Source organism: Geotrypetes seraphini, chromosome 4, assembly GCF_902459505.1.
Source record: "Geotrypetes seraphini chromosome 4, aGeoSer1.1, whole genome shotgun sequence".
Lineage (NCBI taxonomy): Eukaryota > Metazoa > Chordata > Amphibia > Gymnophiona > Dermophiidae > Geotrypetes > Geotrypetes seraphini.
In genome coordinates, this window is record NC_047087.1 from 204,327,362 (window position 1) to 204,349,091 (window position 21,730).

The 21,730-nt window shown below is 43.0% G+C and overlaps 1 protein-coding gene across 2 annotated transcripts in view; it reads left to right on the forward strand.

Annotated features, from left to right (window-relative positions):
- LOC117358736 (transmembrane protein 150A-like) overlaps nucleotides 1–21,730 on the forward strand; it is a 163,261-nt gene that overhangs the window by 80,455 nt on the left and 61,076 nt on the right. For both annotated transcript variants that reach the window (XM_033940323.1, XM_033940324.1), the window contains exon 3: nucleotides 5,449–5,520. In XM_033940323.1, coding sequence (XP_033796214.1) covers nucleotides 5,449–5,520 — 72 coding nt within the window. The remainder of the gene's footprint in view (nucleotides 1–5,448; nucleotides 5,521–21,730) is intronic.

The window sequence follows — 21,730 nt, forward strand, 5'->3', positions numbered from 1 at the left end:
TTTGCCATATTGGCACAATATTGTGAGTATGAACTGTGTCCCACCAAACTTGTGTTACTGAGTTTATTCTGAAAACAAACACGAAGACAATAAGGAGACATGTTACAGCATATATTTACGCCTCTCTTAACTCACACAAAAGTGATGCCAGCATGTTCAGAAATGTTTGAGACGCTTGCTTTAATGCTTGTACTGTACATTTGTCTCTCTTTGCAATAACCAACAATAGTTTCCCATCATACTGGGATTGAACTTTCCCTGATATCTGCTTTCCATCACCTTGATATCTTGATGGAGTCTTTCCCCATGCTCATCGCTGATCTCACCAAGATTGGGTGAGAAGAAGTTGAGGTGAGAATGTAAGAAGTACATTTTTAGTGACATTCTGGCACCCATTAACTGATATGCTATCAGCATGTTCTCCACAAGCTCAGCATAATTCTCTGATCAGCATAATTCTACTGATTCAGCTGGGTTCAGCTTCTGTTTGAACGCATCATCAAGGATCAGTTCATGGATTTCGGGTCCAACAAAAACGTCGTCTTTGATTTTGGCTTCACTTTTCTCAAAACCAAATGTACTTCTTAGGTGCTGAAATGCATCACCATTTCTGTCCATTGGCTTGACAAAATTTTTCAGCAGACCCAGTTTTATGTGAAGTGCTTGACGATAGATTTTCTCATGATGTACTAACATAAACAACTGATTTCAATAATAAATGAGTCAATGAAATGTGGCCCTATGTGACTTGTAAAAAAGCTCAGAGATATGAAACTCTGAAGGGAAGGCTTTTAAACCTCCCTGAGAGAAGAGTTCACCTTCCAGTCATAGCAACTCAACAAGTCCTATTCCTTCCCTCTATCTCATTTCTTCTAATATTATGTAACTTTCTCCTTCCTTCCCACTCATCCTCACGGTCATGTTTGTCAGTATATGTCTAATATGTTTTTTCTAATTTTTCTAATACACCAATAACTAGTTCTTACTCTCCTATTTTAAATTTTTTATTGTTAACCGGTCAGATATTTGTTTTATGATCGGGATATTAAAAATTAATAAACTTGAAACTTCATAGGGCATATTCATAAAAACTCAAGAATGCAATAAAAGCTCAAGGTTTTATAGTCTTTCTACTTTGAAATTAATATCTTCACTTTTTTACAGTATAAACTGCCACCACAGGTTACTTAGCTCTGTATATTGCTTTAGGGGTTCCAACGCGGCCCCGTTTCGATCTCTGCCTCGGGAGACCCGATGTAAGTGATGTTCAAAGAGTAGCAAATGTTGTTCAGAGAGTAACAAATGTGAGCACAGGTGTGAATCTGCAAATCTTCATGGCTGAATGTATTACATAGCGTGATGTTCAGTTGTATCACGATTGTGTGTAGGTTTCAAAGGACTGACATCAAACGACTTTCAACTGCCAGCCCGTTTGATGTCAGTCCTTTGAAACCTACACACAATTTTTAAGAAAAGAAAAAGAAACATTTAAGGAAAAACACATATGGTGGGGTCATGTAAGATATATATGGTAGGATATCAAATCATTAAAAACTAGGATTTAGGCACGCTTGGGCCTTAACACGCGGAATAGCATGCGCTAAATTGCCGCATGCGCTAGCCGCTACCGCCTCCTTTTGAGCAGGCGGTAGATTTTAGGCTAGCGCACGCTATAGCGTGTGCTAATCCGGTGCATGTGTTAAAAACGCTAGCGCTCCCTTGTAAAAGGAGCCCTTAGTCATCCTGTAGGGATAATCGAAAGTTTAACGAGACTGCCTAGACAGAACTTATACGTTGTGACTTAGGCAATCTAAAAACAGGTATAAGTGCCCAGAAGGTATCCAAAGTGACTAATCACTGCAGGAACAAAGTACAGACCCCCACATACTCCCCCAGTGATCACTGACCCCCCTCACACCACCATAAAAATTAAGCAGATGATTCTCGAAAAATATATATATATATTTTGGACGTATTTTTTGAGAATGGGCTTTAGTCACTGCCGACTTTGGGCGACTAGCACCTTAGGACCAAAACGGACTTAGACTTTTTTTTTTATTATGCCGCTCTAATTGTCTAGTACGTGCATAATATACTACTACTACTATTAATTATTTCCAGAGCGCTACCAGATGTATGTAGCACTGTACAGAGTCACAAAAGAGAAAGTCCCTGCTCAAGTGAGCTTACAATCTAAACAATCAAGACAGACAAACAGGATGTCAGGGTAGGGATTACAGTTAGAGGGGATGGCTAAACTACTGTCTAGAGTGGTGAACAGAGGGCAGAGGGGAGTATGGTTATAAGTTGAAGGCTGTCTCAAAAAGGTGGGCACATCAGACTATAGAAATACCACTGCCACTATAAATTATTTCTATAGCGCTACCAGATGCAAGCAGCGTCACAAAGAAGACAGTCCCTGCTCGAAAGAGCTTGCAATCTAAACAGCCAAGACAGACAAACAGGATGTCATGGATACAGTTAAGGGGAAAGGTTGATCAGCTGACTGGGTTGGTGATCAGCTGACTGGGTTATGAATCGAAGACTATACAAGTTATAATCCTTATATCCTGAGTTCAAGCCATATTTTTCTAATTCGTAGATCCAGCAAAATTAATCATATCGTGGTACATATGCACTGCCTTTTTCTGGTACAGTCAAAATGATTTACATATATATTATGAGCAGGTACTTTTCTCTGTCCATGGTAGGCTCACAAACTAAGTGACTGGGTGCACTTAGGCTATTCTCCCTTCATGCTTAACTAGCCATTATTGTTTCAACCAACCCCCAGCAAAGGGTTTTGATTTAAATTAAGCAATATTTGCTGAGCAATATTCTCTCGTGTAATTCTCTAATGTATCTGCTCTAAGGTCTGAAATATAAAGCTGAGCAGCCTTACGCTCGGGATTCACTTACCCCCAAATTCTATAAATGGTGCCTAATGTTGCGGTTGCCCTGTATTGATAGCATGGAATGTTGCTACTCTTTGGGTTTCGGCCAGGTACTAGTGACCTGGGCTACTGGGCTTGATGGACCATTGGTCTGACCCAGCAAGACTATTTTTTATGTTCTTATGATACATCGATGCACATCGCTGATGTATGTGAATAATTTAATTAATTGGCCTTATAGGTGCCGGTAATTGGCAATTAATACCTTGTAATTGAAGCTAGTTAGGACTAACTAAAAGTTACATGCACATCTCGGAAAGCATGATTGTGTAAAAGGTATGCACCAGTTGCAGTGCATACACCTGAAAAAAAAAAAAAAGGGTGGGGGGGAGCATAGTTAGAGGCAGACCATGGGCATTGTTTTAAGTTATGTGCAAGTTTATAGACTATGTGCCGATGTGTGCATCACTTTGGGACACTCATTTAGGCTACAAAAAACCTGGCCTAAATGGGTGCACCTAAAAATTATCACACATAACCAGTGCTATGCGTGATTCTATAAATTGCACTCAACTATTATAGGATTGCGCATAGCGCTGCAGTAATTGGCACCAATATTTTATGTGACATGTAGAATATGGCCTTTGTTGTGCATGTGCTGACTCAGTCCTGCTTGTTGGTGGAAAAAGCAGTGTTGCTTACCTGTAATAGATGCTTGCTGTAGACCAGTGGTCTCAAACTCAAACCTTTTGCAGGACCACATTTTGGATTTGTAGGTACTTGGAGGGCCTCAGAAAAAAATAGTTAATATCTCATTAAAGAATATAAGAACATAAGCAGTGCCTCTGCCGGGTCAGACCAGAGGTCCATCCCGCCCAGCAGTCCGCCCCCGCGGTGGCCCAACAGGTCATGACCTGCCTTAATCACCAGAAGGGGCCCCCTTGCCCCCTAGGTTTCTCATCGAAGTCCTATCTTCCCATCAATGTCCTAACCCTCCGGCCTTGCACCTGCACGACCTGGTGAGCTGTCTATACTTATGCAACACCCCAGCACCTCCCTCAGTACCCCACGATCCCCTTTTCCCTCAGGAATCTGTCCAATCCCTGTTTGAATCCCTGTACTGTACTCTGCCGGATCACTTCCTCCGGGAGCGCATTCCATTTGTCCACGACCCTTTGGGTGAAGAAAAACTTCCTTGCATTTGATTTGAACCTATCTCCCTTCAGTTTCTCTGAGTGCCCCCTCGTACCTGTCGTCCCTTTTAGTCTGAAGAACCTGTCCCTGTCCACCCTCTCTATGCCCCTAAGTATTTTGAAGGTCTCTATCATATCCCCCCTGAGCCTCCTCTTTTCCAGAGAGAAATGACAATTTTGTATGAGGTAAAACTCTTTATAGCTAAAGAGACATATGATCAAGAAACTGTTTTATTTTACTTTTTTGATTATAATAAACATACCGAGGGCCTCAAAATAGTACCTGGCGGGCCACATGTGGCCCCCGGGCCACGAGTTTGAGGCCACTGCTGTAGACAGTAGAATTGATAAGGGTCACAGTCCCAGTTTAGAACTAATTGTTGAGCTAAGGAGACTGCTGTGTGTACGAAGGGCTGCACAGGCTAAGATTTGTATACCGAATTCTGGGAGAGCAGCTGTTTCTCATTGCCTTCAGATGGCACCACCCACTTGTGTTCCTTATCAATCCTCTGTCTAGAAAAACCACCTCTTACAAGTAAGCAACCTTGCAGGCAATATCCAATCCCGCCATATTCGAGTGTGCTCATGATGGTTAAATGAAGAGGTGTGAAGGAGGGACTCTGAGGATATAGAAGCCAAATTTGGTGAAAATAAGAGAAACCTGGCAAATGAAAATTAGTAGAAAATGAATATATACTCTAAATGTATATGCTTCTAACACACTCAAAGAGAAGATTTCTTCCTATCAGTGGCATTGTAATGGGGGTGTCGGGGGTGCGGACCGCCCTGGGCACTCAGTTGGTGGGAGCGCTGGCTCCTTTCCGCCATGCCATGCCAGCGCCATTACTCCCTCCCACCCCATACCTCTGTATTATCTTCACTAGTGCCAGTCTGGTTCCCCTCTGAATCACTTCCGGGTCACGGAACCAGGAAGTGATGTCAGAGGGAAATCCAGCGCTGGCGAAGATTTAGAGGTACATGGGTGTGGGGAGGGAGAGCACAAATGTGGAATGGGGAGGGGGGGGCGGGAAGGAGCAGGGGGCACTGCCTACTCTTACAATGCCACTGCTTCCTACAGTAAATGAAGACATTTTCACAGCTCTTTGACAAAGAGATCTGTGTGGTACTATTGTTTGGTTTCTTTTTATTTTAAAACTATGTTTGGCTTAGAAGCAAAACTAACATTTGGTTTATTCAGTGAAGCTTTTTAATCTACAGTTTAACGGACAAGGTTTACCTTGTATCTGCTAGACGTGCCAGTAGTCTAGTCTAAGCTGGCATAAGCTCTGTACTTCATCTGCAGGCAGGGATCTCTCTATGAGTTCTGTCATGCTGTAATGCTCACTTATTTCTTTCTGCAGGGCTTACAACCAGTCCTGTGAACTGGAAGGACCCAGCTCCTGCTGCACCACAGATCATGTGCCTCTAGTCAGGTAATATATGTTTGGGAGGCTATAATTGTGCACGTTTGTTGATGGTGAGGTTCAAAATCGGTCTTAAATGCACCAAAGCTCTTGTATTTTTTCTTGTGTAGCCCAGTATCCTGCTTCCAACACTGGCCGATCCAGGTCATAAGTACTGTACCTGGCTGAAACTGAAGTACTAGCAGCATTCCACGCTACCAATCCCAGGGCAAGCAGTGGCTTCCCCCATATCTGTCTCAGTAGCAGACTATGGAATTTCCTTCAGGAACTTGTCCAAAACTTTTTCAAACCCAGATGCACTAGCTGCTGTTACCACATCCTCTGGCAAGGAGTGCCAGAGCTTAATGTAGCCCACCTTCCCAAGAGCGACGCCCTGTCTTGCTATAACTTGTGTGGTAGTGATTAAGCAGAGAGACCAAGACAGGTTCCCTCATAGAGGAGCAGTAAATCAAATAACATAAGTATATTTCTACTCTCAACTGGTTGGATAAATTCATTGTGAGCTCATTTTATGTTATATTTAACTCTTGGGTGACTGCTCCAGGTAGCTTTGTAAGTCTCTAGAAGTCCAAAGAACCACTTGTTTTTTCAGCTTACTTATCTTCCAGCTTTCTTAGATAGTCTTCTTCTTTCATCTGTCTTTACTTTTCTTCTCTTGATTTCCCCACTACATCTGGCTTAATTTAAAATAAAAGGAGAGAAGTCTCCCTTCCTGTGTGTTCACTCTACTAGAATGCCTGCCTGGTCAGGATACCTAGACTGGTTATGACTAATTTAATTTTAAATAAATATAAAAATTCCCTGACTGCGATTCCTGACTAGCTTTTACACTAAGGTCCTTTCACTATCTGAATGAACTCTTCAGTGGTTGCCAGGAACCCAATCAACAATCATATACCTCGCACCCTTAATTTATTTTCTGAGGTAAATCTCCATTAATTCCATCAAATAAATAAATAACCCTGCATTTATGAAGCCGCATTAGGCTTTTTTAATCTCCGGCTGCGGTGGGAAAAGCCCCGACGCTCATAGAATTCTTATGAACGTCAGAGCTAATACTGCAACGGCCAGTGATAAAAAAAAAAAAAAATAAGCCTAATGTGGTTTCATAAAAGGGGGCCTAAATATCTTAAATATCTCAGGTAGCTGAAGTTAGTCACTTTCCCTTAAAATCAGAACTCCTCAGTTTCTAAAAAAAAATCCCCAAAAACCAAAAAAAAAAACCCTATTTATGAGTTTTTCTTCACAAAAGTGGGTTTTAAAATATGTGCACAAGAGCAGGCAGATTGTCTCGTACTTTGATAATGTGCTCCATAAAACAAACTTCATGGCCAATTCTGATCTCAAAGTATGTCTTGGTTGGCATACCAGTAATAATTGTTTAAACCCCAAAGTATGTTTTATCTATGCTGGTACTTTGTGAAACCAAGAAAATGCAGTTTAACCAGGTGCGATTTTACAAAATTACCCTCAAAGTAAAGTTTCTTCTGGCTTCTCTTCAGTATAGACATCTTTAGGGATGTAAAACCGCATAGAACTTAACGGTATTGCGGTATATAAACTGTTATTATTATTATTTAAAACTAATCCTTGGATTCCTATAAAACATGGTAGCTTCAGGAAAGATTCTGCTTGTCTGGCTTAATGTTCAGCCACTGAATTCCCCAAAAAAGTATGACGATGGATATTGCTTTGCATCTAGGATGTTTGTTACCCTATATCTGTTCCTCCTATGAAAACAATATTTTCCAAGACATGAGGCAATGGAAACTGGATAAAATGAGAGCCTGAATCTGTATATGTGAGGTGGGAAAGGACGGGAGAGAGGGATGATGGAGACAGCCAAATAGCTCAAAAGCAGGGCTGGAAAAACGTTTAGAAAACTTGGTCATCAGCCTAAATTTGTAGAAGCCAGGAATAAATTATTTAAAATTCTGTGTTTGGTTCTCAGTTTTTCTTTCTACTTTTTTTTTTTTTTGCTTCCCTTTGGCTCCCTCTTCCCATGTCTCAGTCCAGTCTTTCTGCCTCTCTTTCTTCCTCCTTCCCTAAAACTTCTCTTTTCCCAGCCTTTCCTCTTCTGTGTAGCCTAGCAACAGGACCTTGTCCTGAACTAACTCTGTTCTTCTGCACATAAGGCTAGTTCTTAGCCTAGGGGCACTGGGGGGTCACATGATGAGCACGTTCTAGCAAGATGCTCCGAAGTGAGGCTCTGGGAGCTGCTTTTTCTCCTGCCCTAGCCTACATATTGGAGCTATCAGTTTATAAATAATCATCTGAAGGGTAGGGGGACCACCCCGCTACAGCGCTTTTCTTTTCTGGTGGAAGGTTATGCCACATAGAGGATTACGAGGTTCTCGCTCCAACTCGGCCGACACTGCACCAAAATGGCGTCGGAAAATGTGCTTGGAACCAGTGGCGTACCTAGCATATGTGACACCCAGGGCCCATCATTTTTTGACACCCCCCCCATCTATATGAAAAACATGATTTTTAGTAACAATCCACACGTCACACATGAATATCTAGGAAAAGGCAGCAGCTTACATACTGCAGTGAGCAGTACATCAATAAACCAATTGTAAAATTAAACAAGCCAGACTAGTACAGATCAGTCCTACACAGTCAATCCTAACAGAAAACCATGTCTTTTTGAACACACAGAACACAGAAAACACCTTCGCCTAGTAAGTAATCACAAACGAACTCCTCCCCCTTTTACAAAACTGTAGTGTGGTTTTTAGCCACGGTGGTAACAGCTCAGATGCCAACGCTAAAAAAACGCTCTACAGTTTTGTAAATGGGGAGATAGAATAAAAATACGTAGACAAAGGTTAAACTGAAGCACCAAGAAGCTGGACTCAGCATACATCACAGAAACAGCGATGCATCTCACCTAAAGCAAAAAATAAATAAATAAATAGAATTTTTTTCTACCTTGTCTTCTCTGGTTTCTGCTTTCCTCATCTTTTTGTAACTCTCTTTCTTTCATCCACTGTCTACCCTCTCTCTGCCCCTTCTATATGGCATCTTCTCTCTTTCTATTCCCGTTCTAGAAACTTTATGCATCCCCTTTCCATTTCTCCCTTCACCCCCATTAGTCTGGCATCCATCTTCCTCCCTTCCCTCCTCCAATGGTCTGGCATCTCTCCTCTCCTCTTCTTCCCTTCCCTCTCCCACACCCACATGGTCTTGCATTTCACTCTCTCCTCTCCCTCCCCCCCACTTCTATTAGCATCTGTCCCCTTTCTCTCCTTCCAACCCAATTCCATGCAGTATCCTTCCCCCTTATGTCTCTTTCCCTGCAATTCCATCAGCATCTGCCCCTTTCTCTTCCTCCACCACACTTCCATACCATCTGACCCCCTTTCTCACCCTTCACCATGATTCCATACCACACTGACCCCCCTTTCTCACCCTCCACACCCTTCCATACCACCCTGACTCCCTTTCTCACCTTTCACCATGTTTCCATACCACCCTGACCCCCCTTTTTCATCCATCACCATGATTCCATACCACCCTGACTCCCCTTTCTCACTCTCCACACCCTTCCATACCACCCTGACCCCCTTTCTCACCCTTCACCATGTTTCCATAGCACCCTGACCCCCTTTGTCACCCTTTACCATGATTCCATAGCACCCTGACCCCCCTTTGTCACCCTTCACTATGATTCCATACCACCCTGACTCCCTTTCTCACCCTCCACACCCTTCCATGCCACCCTGACCTCCCTTCACCACCCTACTATGCTCCTTTCTTTCTCCATCCCAAATCAGCAAGGTCCCACAATGACTGCTTCTGCTCCGGATGGAAGATGTAAGTGACGTCAGAGGGGGCTGGGCCGGCAGATGCAGTTAGTTGCGGCAAGATCCCGCGATGACTGCGGCTGCCGGTCCAACCCCCCCCCCCCCCGACGTCACTTACCTCTTCCAGAACAGAGGTGGTAGATGGCGCAGTCATCGCGGGACCTTCATTCACTTCAGGGCGGCTGCCAACTCTGCTCTAAGTACAGCAGCCACGCTGAGGTGCCGTTTGCAGCAGCGTGGGAGGTTTTGGATCTGGCTGGCTGTGCACCCCCTTGGAGCGTGCACCAGGGGAAGACCGCCCCCCCCCCTTCCCCCCCGGCTCCCCCTTGGTACACCACTGCTTGGAACCAGCAATGGGCCTGTTCCTCCTACAGTGACCATCAGTGACGCGGCAGTGCAGGAACTTTTTCAACTTTCCTTTATGGTACTTGTCCGCTATCGGTCTCGTGCTGGTATTTAGCCTTAGATGGAGTTTACCACCCCTGAAGAAAGATTTCTTTGTGAAACATGCATGTCGGGAGAGGTGAAGACAAGACAGAATCACTATAAGCTAAGTGAAGTTCCGTTATCATTAAAATATAAGACATTTTAAGAAACATTAAATTAAAATAAAAAAATATTCAAAAACGATATAAATAATCAATAAAGGTTGGACCGACGAAGAGTACAGCTTTCGGTAGTTATGTACCCAACTGCGGTCTGAAGGTCCATATGTATAAGAAATATACCCTTAATAGGTTGATCAATATAATATATTATTGTTAGTCCTTGGTGTGAGATTAATCAAGACAAACACAGTATATGATTTGATTGACTTAAAACAACAGTGGCTTTTGTATACTAGTGAACATTCTAAAAAGTGGCATATTATAATCAATACATAGAAAATAAAATTCCTTTTTGTACTTTTGTTGGTTATTTTAATTTTCTAAGCATGTTAGTCCCAGTCTCTGGTTCTGCTTTCTTCTATTTTCTCTTAACTCTTTTGCAAGTGTTTCCTAAGTTCATTTGGCATTTCTTCTCTCTCCATGCCCATCATTCATCTTCCCTCTGCATCCTTATCTGTCCTGTCCAGTATCTCCCCTCTGTGTCCATGCCCCTATCTTACTGCTATGTTGAGCATCTCCCCTCTCTGTGACCTTATTCTTGCCCTGTCCAGCATTGCCTCTCTGTGCCCCTATCCCTTCCCAAGTCTAGCTTCTCCCCTCACTCTGATTTTCCTCCTATACTGAGCTGACCTCCTGGAACCAGCATATCTCCATCACTTCCTTCCTGTCCTCCCCCCCATCTCTGATGTCTAGAATCTCTCTTCCTTCCCCAGTGGCCTGTATCTCTCTTCCTTCCCTTTTGTCCATCTATCCTTCTCTCTTCTCTTTCCCAGAGGGTCCATCAAGTATTCCTTTCTCTTGAATTCTTTCCTCCTGCTCCCTCCAACCCCCAGAATATCTTCCTCTTCCTCTTTTCCACAAACTATAGAATCTCTCCCTCCTTCCTCCCACCCGTCCTTGGGGGTCTAGAAAATACCCCTCTCTTATCCATCCCTCCTTATACAGGTTCATTATCTCTCTCCCATCTTCCCATGCAAATTCTGGCATCCCTTTCTCTCTCTCTCTTCCCCAGGGGTCATAAGAACATAAGCAATGCCTCTGCTGGGTCAGACCTGAGGTCCATCATGCCCAGAAGTCCGCTCAAGCGGCGGCCCAACAGGTCCAGGACCTGTGCAGTAATTCTCTATTTATACCCTTCTATCCCCTTTTCCAGCAGGAAATTGTCCAATTCTTTCTTAAACCCCAGTACTGTACTCTGCCCTATTACGCCCTCTGGAAGCGCATTCCAGTTGTCCACCACTCGTTGGGTAAAGAAGAACTTCCTAGCATTCATTTTGAATCTGTCCCCTTTCAACTTTTCCGAGTGCCCTCTTGTTCTTTTATTTTTAGAAAGTTTGAAGAATCTGTCCAGCAAGTATCTCTTTCCCCTGTAGGTCCATCATCTCTATCCCTTCTTCCTATTCAAATTCCAACATCCCTTTTTCTCCCTCTTGCTGTCTCCCCTCCAGTCCAGCATCTTTTTTTTACTTCTCTCTCCCTCTGCAAGTCCCCCAGGTTTGGTATTGCTTCATCTCTCTTGCCCCTGTGCCCCACCAACCTTGCCTCTGTGGCCGGTAGTGTTGAAGAAATGCTGCCCCTGGTTAGTAAAGACCCCTTTCCTCTGCCACATCCTGCACATCAGAAACAGGAATTTGTATCAGAGGGAAAGGGCCTGTCTGCCAGAGGTAGCATATCATATATAAGAATAGCCAAACTGGATCAGACCAATGGTCAATCTAGTCAAGTTTTCTGTTTTCAACAGTGGCCAATCCAGGTAACAAGTAACGGGCAGAAACCCAAACAGTAGCAACATTCCATGCTACCGATCCAGGGCAAGCATTGGCTTCCCCCATATATGTCTCAATATCAGACTTTGGATTTTTACAAAGCCACGGTAAAGGTTTCTACCACAGACCAGCAAGGTAAATGCTGTGACACTCATAGGAATTCTATGAGCGCTGGAGCATTTACATTGCTGGCCCACTGTAGAAACTTCTACCGTGGCTTTGTAAAAGCCAGCATTAATTAGTAGAAAACAATTTTTATTGATGACTATGGAAAACAGTATAACACTAAGACTATGTCAGAAAAATACAACTGTAATCATCTGCATTTCTTTTGTTGTTGAACTCAGAAACCCTCTCCTCAGACTCCTATTATAGTCTAGCAACTTGTTGATGACAAACTATAATATACAACGTATACAACCCAGACTGCATCCATCAATTTGCACAGAAAATAACACCCTATTCTTCACATTACAGCAGTTCCAACTGCAACCATAACAGAACATACCTTGTAGAAAATACATCAACAACATAACAGCCAAAGGCTCCTATCATATCTTCCTCCCCTCCTCCTGTCCCACAATATCACAACACTCCCTCCCCCCAGGCAGCAACAATTACAGCTCATTCAACAAAAGTGTATAAATATGTTAAATAGCATTGGTGTCAATAGAGATCCCTGTGGCACTCCACTATTTACACTTCTTCGTTGATAAAAAAAAAAATTGGCCATTTAACCCTACTCTCTGTTTTCTGTCCCAATAACCAGTTCCTAATTCACAACAGAACAATGCCCTATCCCATGACTCTTTAATTTTCTCAGGAATCTCTCATGAGGTACTTTGTCAAAACCTTTCTAAAAATGTTAATGCACCTCATCAACTAGCTCACCTTTATCCATATATTTATTCAAACCTTCAAGGAAATGAAGCAGATTGGTAAGGCATGACCTCCCTTGGCTGAACCCCTGCTGACTCTGTCCCATTAAACCAAATTTGTCTGTGTGTTCCATAATTTTATTTTTTATAATAGTTTCTACTATTTTGCCTGGCACTTAAGTCAGGCTTAATGGTCTGTAATTTTCCAGATCACTCTTGGAACCCATTTAAAAAAATCAGTGTAACTTTGGCCACTCTCCATAGTGGCAAGGTTGGTAGGCAACATGGGATGGGGGTGGGGGCAGAAAGAGTGAGATATGCTGGGCCATGAGGAGTGGGGGGGAGGGAGAAGAGAGAGAGAAAAAGATGCCATTTTGCAGGAATGGAGAACAGTTGGGAGCCTATATGTGTAAAGAGCATTTAGGTGTGCGAGCTGGAGAAGAGGCCCAAATGTGTGCAACTTAGCATCCTGGGTCATGCTAGCACTTTTGGTCAATAGTACCTTGTGAGGCGCACACCCCAAACTCTAGTCTTCTGTGTAGCTCATTATAAGGATGCTACTCTTGGCCACAGACATTTTTTTGCCATCCAGCAGCAGATGTTCCAGAGGGAGATCTTTTGACCAGTTCTATGTAGTGTTTGTAGTAATGATTCTCTGATTCATGTGGTCTGATGATGTCTGCTTTTTAAATCAGTTTTTCTGTAATTTGTTGGGATGATTGTCGAGACTGAATGTGCTCCTTTCCTGTAATTTAATCGGATTTCCTTTCATCCATTTCTTATTAGTATCCTTGCAAACCACTTTGACCATCTGCCAGAATAAGGCTGCATAGCAAATCTTAATTAAACAATTAAAAAAATACCCATAGAAGGCATTATTCCAGATCATACAGTGCATCAGGATAGGACGGTCAGAAATCAAGGACTGGCCTAAAATCTCTCTCTTGGAACTTAGTATCTCTGCAGTGATATAAAGCTGCCTCAGTCTGCAGAAGCTCCTGTCAACAACCCAATGGTATGGGTACCACATGCCAAATTTTAGGCTCTGTGGTTTTAAAGATATTTTTCAACTCCTTTTTGAAAGATATAAATAACATAGAAGAGGTTAATATTGCACAATGGAAAATTCTAGAACAAGAGGCCATGATACGAGGCTCAAAGTAAATGACCAAAAATTATCATAGGGAGAGAAATATTTCCTCATAGAAAGGGTGGAAGATACATAATAGAATCTCTCAGTAGAAGCAGTGGGTACAAAAAGAATAACAGATTTGATGAAAGTCACATGACCTCAAATGTCCTGCTCAATTGTAAGCTCTCTGATATAGGGACTCATGTAATTAAAGATTAAAGTAGTTAAATATTGACAGAAAAAAAAGTTTGGATTCTAACATTAAGGGAGTATTTCTGTATTATCTCTTTCAAAGGAAATTGAAAGCAGAAGCATGTCCTGGCGGCTGTGTTCAGCAGTAATAGTAACAATTGTTGTTAGGTTTCTTGTTTTTTGGGTTTTTTTTTAACAAGGCTGTAAGGGACATCTGCAGAAACCAGCAAGCTTTACAATAAAATGACTCCCTTAGAGGGAATGGAATGGAGTTAGGACTAGTTTCATCTCTGACTTACTCAAAGCACACTGGTAGCTCATATTTGACAGATGTGTTATTAAAAAAAAAGAAAGTTGTTGCACTGGGGCATTGATGTGCTCAGCCACTTAGAATTAAGTAGTACCCAATCCAACTACACTACAAGGAACAGTAGAATCAATAATACCAATCCAAAACACTTCTACCGTGAAATCAAGTGCAGCAAACATAGGGGGAATTCATGTTAGCACGTGCTGGCCCTGCCAGTAGGATTACCATATTTTCTTCCGCAAAATCCCAGACACGTGACCACGCCCCATTCTGCCCCCAGCCCTGCCCCCACCACAGCTTCCTCTCTTCAAGCTCCAGCTACATTAGGAGGGCCTGGACCACGTGCAGATGTGTGTGACATCATCCATGCATGCTCAGAGGCCCTCCAGATGTGGCCGGAGCTCATCAGAGCTTTCCAGAATCCAGACAAATGCTAGATTTTGGAAAGTCCATCTAAAAATAGGATATCTCCGGATTTCCCCGGACATCTGATAATCCTACCTGCCAGGACCTTCCCTCTGTGGTGTCATCTATCTACAGGAAGTGAAGCAGCAGAGGGAAGGCCCTGATGGGGCTGGCCGCAAGCAGCCCATTCACAGCGCTGCCTCTACCAGTCAGCTGGTGCCACTGCTGCTTCCTTGGGAGGCCCGCAGGCATATCTAATCTCATGGGGGGGGGGGGGTCAGTTGGAGGGACAAAGGCCAGACCTGTGCAGGGGAGAAGGAAAGGAAAAGGGACAGGAGCAGCATGGAAGGTCATAAGAACATAAGAATAGCCTTACTGGGTCAGACCAATGGTCCATCAAGCCCAGTAGCCCGTTCTCACGGTGGCCAATCCAGGTCACTAGTACCTGGCCAAAACCCAAGGTGTAGCAATATTCCATGCTACCAATATAGGGCAAGCAGTGGCTTCCCCCTTGTCTTTCTCAATAACAGACTATGGACTTTTCCTCCAGGAACTTGTCCAAACCTTTCTTAAAACCAGCTACGCTATCAGTTCTTACCACATCCTCTGGCAACGCGTTCCAGAGCTTAACTATTCTCTGAGTGAAAAAAATTTTTCCTTCTATTGTTTTAAAAGTATTTCTGTGTAACTTCATCACGTGTCCCCTAGTCTTTGTAATTTTTGACGGAGCAAAAAATCAATCCACTTGTTCCCGTTCTACTCCACTCAGGATTTGTAGACTTCAATCATATCTCCCCTCAGCCATCTCAGCATGTGCTGAATTCTTTGCAGATGGGGAATTCTGTGCAAATTCTGTGCAGGAGTAACCCATGAATTATATGTCTCTGCCACAAGCAAAGGAGATTGTTTGTTTTTGCAGAAATAAGGACCCATTAGGTACTAAAAGACATCTTCCCAGACAACACAGTTTGCCTCTGCCATAAACTTGCCTCGATTGATGTAAAAAACCCACCATCCTTTCCTTCTATCTATGTTTGGACCAGCAAGCACTGGAGAACAGAAGTAAACAAAAGCAGCTGGAATTATTTTTATCTCCTGCCACTTTCTGGAAATGTTTTGAAACTTTGCTTTCTTCCCCCACCCCACCCCAACCCTAAAAAAGCCCACAAGGGTCTGGGCCAGCTTCCCATCCAGCTGCCACCTCCTCTACCACCCCTTGCCCTTTCTCTCTCTTTTTTCTTCCAGCATCCCTGGCCTCTTCCAAGTGGAAAAATACTGCATAAGCAGTAAATGAATCAGATGCTGGCATGTTTTGCTTTCAAAAGTCAGCAATTGACTTTTCATTTTTTTGTGTGAGTAACTTTGGATAGGATCAAGTTAGTTTATGTGTATGCGTGTACAGGAAATGTGTCTTTCTTCTGAGTGGGAAAGGGTTGGCAGGGAATCTCAGCATTTTTTGAAGGTTCAAAATTCATTTGCTTTTGAGATTTTTTTAAGTGGGTGAAAGGTTAGCCTCTGCAGTTCAGGCTTTTGAAAAACGTGTACATTCTCCCTGTTCTCTTTTCACACTGTCAGTCCAAAAAAAAAAAATCCTCTGTGAGATCAGAGGACAGTGTTAGAGCAGCTTTATATACAGGGAGCCTGTGGAAGCCACATTGGTAGGAGCACTTGGTTTCAGACAAATTAGACAATTAGCAGAAATGGGTCCAAATAAATAAAATTATGGTTGATCATTTGGTCCAAAAGCCAAGGCAGATCAGAATTGAAGAGACTGATGGTAAGAGAGGACTATGCCTCTGATTGCATCGATACTAAGAGTGATCTGCAATCAGTTCCATAAATCCCAGCCATCCCGTGGAGATCTAGATGACCGTAACGGTTGCTTAGCATGGTGTGTAAAGGGATTGCATAGCAGTGGTAGTTAAGAATATATATTGCAGCATGTACTATTATTTCCATGGCTTCATACTGTAAGGTACCTTGAAAGTTGACTTTGCCACTATGCATGTGGCACATATGTACTTGAGTTAGGGTGGTTGGGTATCCTATGAGGACAAGTCCCGAGTTGTAGAAATTATCCTGTTTATAGCAAAAATATATCATAGGACGTGAACAGATACACAAGAAACTTTCAGGGTTTCAAGAATTGCTGGGATGGTGGAATGTATTTTCTTTTTAGTGGGGCTCCGATGGTGGAATGTACTCCCAAGACACTTGTGATTTTGTCCATCTTTTTCACAATTTAAGAAGACACTAAAAACCCATCTGTTTGTGCAACCCTATATGGCTTTGTGAATTGGCACTGAAATATTTGAAGATCTTACTGAGAGTTTAAATCAGTCATTATATGTGGGTTAGATAAAGCTGATGTGAAGGGTTTTTTTAATTGGTTATGTACTGTAATATGTTATCTGATGTGTTTTTATGTATATGATTTTATTGTAAGCCACTTAGTTTTATAGGTGGGATATAATATATAAACTTAAAATCAATCAATCAATCCAGTCCCTGTTTGGGCACCATCTGTAGACGATTCCCTAGCAAATCCTTCAGTATGAAATATCTCTGAGGACTACAGAGGAATTTATTGTTTTTGGGTGCTGAGTGACAGGGATTTGGGGAGGGGGGATAATGAATCTTCATCACTGTATGTTAGAACCTGATACAGAGTCTTGTGCTCCTTTTAGTCCTTCACACACTTCCAGACAGTAAGCATACCCCAAGGAGTTAGTTAAAAATATACGTACTAGTCAATATTCAAAGGGAGGTATCTGATTTAACTTGTGCCAACTGGGCCAAACCAACTATTTGGCATCATTTGATTGGATAGTGCTGCTGAATATCCAGGTAGACTGATGACACTATCCAGGTAATCCAAACAAAACACTGGGGACAAATACTGTACTTGAGGTGAATCCAAAGTCCTGAATATCTCCAAAAAGTATGCCAAGGTCACCCAACGATCACTTCCATGCTTATATACCGCAGAACCCAAAGTGCTCAGAACCTTATGGTAGAGTAAGCGCAACCGGGGACACACCCTTAAATGCAGCACCCTTGGTCAATCACAGTCTATGTAAACTTTTATGTTTTTTATTTTCTTGTTCTATGTTCTCCAGTCACTATACCTATGTGTACACTCTTAGCAAAATGAACAATTACTTTTGCTTGTACTTGCGGGCTCTGATGCGTTTCGCTGAGACTGCTTCCTCAGAGAACCCATTCCTCCCTTAAATGCTGAAACAACCGTCAACTCTCTTCCTGTAAAAAACCAAAACTGCATTAGAACAATATATAATACTTGCTCAAAAATTATCTCCTGACATAGCTGGAGGGTACCTCATGTTCTTCTCATCTCGCTTCCTGTTCCTGTACATAACCCAACCCCCTGCCTCTTTATCTCTATCAACATTAGATTGGATGATGCTAAATTAATGAAGAAACGCCCACCACTCAACCTCATGATTGAGGCCAAGTGGGGACACCGTCTGCAAGTGATAGATCCATACTTGCTCCATTTTCCATAGGTGAGCTTGCTTATTGCCACCGGGCGTTCAAGTACCAAAAACTTAAAATCATCCACAGTGCACAATTTCTAATCTAATCTAATCTAAATCTTGGGTTTATATACCGCATCATCTCCAACTGGTGGAGCTCGACACGGTTTACATGGTTAGGAAGCAGCGGAACTCCAGTGGGTTTATAAAAGTAAGTAAGAGAGAGGTTAAGTGTGATAATAATGGGGAGGGGACGGGTTACGTTTTGGAGAAGAGCCAAGTCTTCAGAAGCTTACGGAATGGTAGAAGGGGGCTCAAGTTGCGGAGAGGGGAAGGGAGACTGTTCCAGAGCTGAGCGATTCTGAAGTGGAGGGAGGACCCGAGTTTACCGACGAGGGAGATACCTTTTGAGGAGGGGAAGGATAGTTTTAATTTTTGCGTGGATCTGGTGGAGAGTGGATTTGAGGAATTCCAGGATAGAGGAATAAAAGGTGGAAGGATGCCGTGGAGCATCTTGAAGGTTAAGCAGGCACATTTAAAATGGACCCTGGAGATGACAGGAAGCCAGTGCAGCTTGGACAGGAGCGGAGAGGCATGGTCAAATTTGTTTTTTGAGAAGATAAGTTTGGCCGCGGTGTTCTGTATTAGTTGGAGTCTATGGAGGCTTTTCTTTGTTAAGCTAAGGTAGATGGAATTGCAATAGTCCAATTTGGAGAGGATGATGGACTGTACGAGCACGGCAAAGTGTTTTTGGTGGAAGCAGGACCTCACTTTCCTCAGCATGTGAAGGCTGTGAAAGCATGTTTTTATCAGGGAGTTGAGGTGGTCGTTGAAGGATAGCGAGGAATCTATGGTGATGCCCAGAACTTTGCTAGAGAACTCTAGTTGTAGAGAGGTGCCTGTGGGCAGTGGGATGGAGGTGGGTAAATGATCAAGTTTGGGGCCAAGCCAGAGTAGTTTGGTTTTGGATTCATTTAGTTTCCTGCTAGTGCTCCGTTAAAGGTGTTGCAGACTCTCCCAGGCGGATCTTGCTCAAATGTTCCACGATCTTAGTACTTATACTCCTAGTGGTGTGCCCAATGTAAAACAACTGACACAAGTACATGATCAAATAGACCACTCCCACTGACTCACAATTGGTCTTGTACTACAGATCGTGTACGCGTCTCAACTGTGGGTGTATAACTCTGTAACTATAACGTGCTTGCATATTGTACAATGACCATATTGTCCATGTTCTTTCAATTGATTTCCTCTCTGAGTAGCACAGGTGGTAAAGTGAGAACGTGTCACTAGTTCACGCAAATTTTTCCCTCTAGAGTAAGCAAACCGAGGTAAGTTTTGAAACTGCTTGTGAGCCTGCAGTATAAACCAGTGCCCTTGAATGATTTTTTAATCTGAAATGCCCTATACAAATAAGGCAAAACACACACCAGGGCTGACTCTTGAGCCCTGGTGTGCATTTTGCATACTTTTTGAACCATCCAGGTAATGCCGTGGTATTGGTGGAAGGACACTATTAGTGGCAGTATTCAACTTGCTAACTGAGTAACTATCCAGATAAAGTTGGGACAGCAAAAAAGTTCATCCTAATTTTATCCAGGTAGTTATCCTGGTACCAGGCTGAATACCACCAATACCCAGATAAGTCTCACTGACCAGATTATGCCAGGATATTCAGTGACAGTATCTAGTTATGGCTGGCCCTGAATATATAGCTGGTATTTTAAAAATTGCTGACTGCTGTGGTTTAATATTGACCCAGTAATTTACCAAATAGAACAGAATTATACTGTAGATACAAAGGTCAATATTCAGCAGCACTTATCCAGTTAGGAATGGCTCTCACTTGGTTGAGTGGTGCCCACTAATGTCATACATGGATTTTCAGGATCTAGATATATCTCCTTGATCATGCTTCATGCATGTAAGTTTATGAGGCCTTTTAGCTGCATATGAAGGCATATACACACACATAAAAAGATCTTTATAAAAGTACCCTCACGTGTAATAATGTCAGGTTGAGAGTCCTCCCAACCACCTGACACGATCTACATAGTAAAAGAGCAGAGGGAGAGAAGAGCAGCAAAATGATCTGGGTAATGATGATTGTCAGCTGCTGTCCAGATAAGCTCTGATGACAACTGTACAAATTGGTGGAAAGATTTAAGCACCCCAATGCCATGCACTTAGCGCCAATTCTATAATGGCATACTGGCATTGTAGCGTAAGTTGGCACTGGCTTGCCTAAAGTTAGGGGCCAACAGTTATACCAAGTCAATGGCAGTCATAACGGTTGGCACCTAAGTGGCTCCTGAAATGCATGTAACTTATGGTATTTTATAAGATATCCCCCCAATTCTGTAAATGGTGCCTTAATTTGTGCGTATAACTTAATTAATTGACCATTAACACTTCCTAATTGACACTAATTAAAAGTTAGGTGCACATCTTGGAAAGCACGATTCTACGAAAAGTATGCATCAGTTGCAGTGCATGAGTTTGAAAAGGGGCATGACCAGGAGCAGATTATGAGTTCTCCTATAAGTTACGCACATTGTTATAGAATACGCCCGATCTGCACACAACTTAGGAGCAGGCATTTAAGCCTGGTTTTAGCTGGCCTGAATGGGCGCACCTAAAAGCTGTGCGATGCACTGGCACTTAGCACGAGTCTATAAAAGGTACACACACCTTATAGAATCACACTAAGCACTGTTCTAGTTGGCACCAATTCTTTTGGCGCTATATATAGAATCGGGCCCTATGTGCATATTTCAGAGACATGCCCATGATTCGCCCATACTCCGTCTATGTTATGTCCTCTTTCACTTACAAGCTAAGTGATTTTTAAGCTTATGTTATAGAATAGTGCCTAGCACATACTTAGTTAGAAACACAGAAACATGATGCCAGATAAAGGCCAAAATGGCCCATCCAGTCTGCCCATCCACAACATCTGCTATCTCCTCCCTAAGAGATCCCACATGCCTGTCCCATGCTATCTTGAATTAGTTGCACCAACCATGCACATAAGTGCTATTATTCTATCATTTACACACACAAGCAGTGGCCTAGTAATAGGGGGGGGGAACTGCCCTAGGTGCCGTCTTGATGGGGGCGCAAGCACCTCCCCTCCCCAATTCTTCCCTGTCCCTCCCTCACTGCGTGTGCCTCCCCCCCTTCCACCATATCTCTAACTCTTCACCAGTATGAACAGCATCTCCTACCTGCTGCTCATGTCAGCCTTGGCTCCCTCTGATGTGGTTATGGGACCACGAAGTGACATCAGAAGGAGAGCTGAGGCCATCACGGACAGGAGGTTGGCGATGCTGCTTACGCCGGTGAAGTTAAAGAGGTACGGGGAGAAAGGAAAAGGTGCACCCATGTGCCGGGGGGGGGGGTGGGTGGGTGGGTGGGTGAGAGGGAGCGGAGAAGAGGGTGGGGAGCGTCACCACCCTAGGCACCTCCCACCCTAGCTATGTCACTGCATACAAGTGTTGCCTCTCTTTTGGTATCAATTGGCCTTCACACCCTTAGTTTAGGCCTTCTAAATAGGAGGCCAAAACTAAACTAATAGTGGCAGTGCTACTGATGACATTATCCATATATTCAGTGTTTC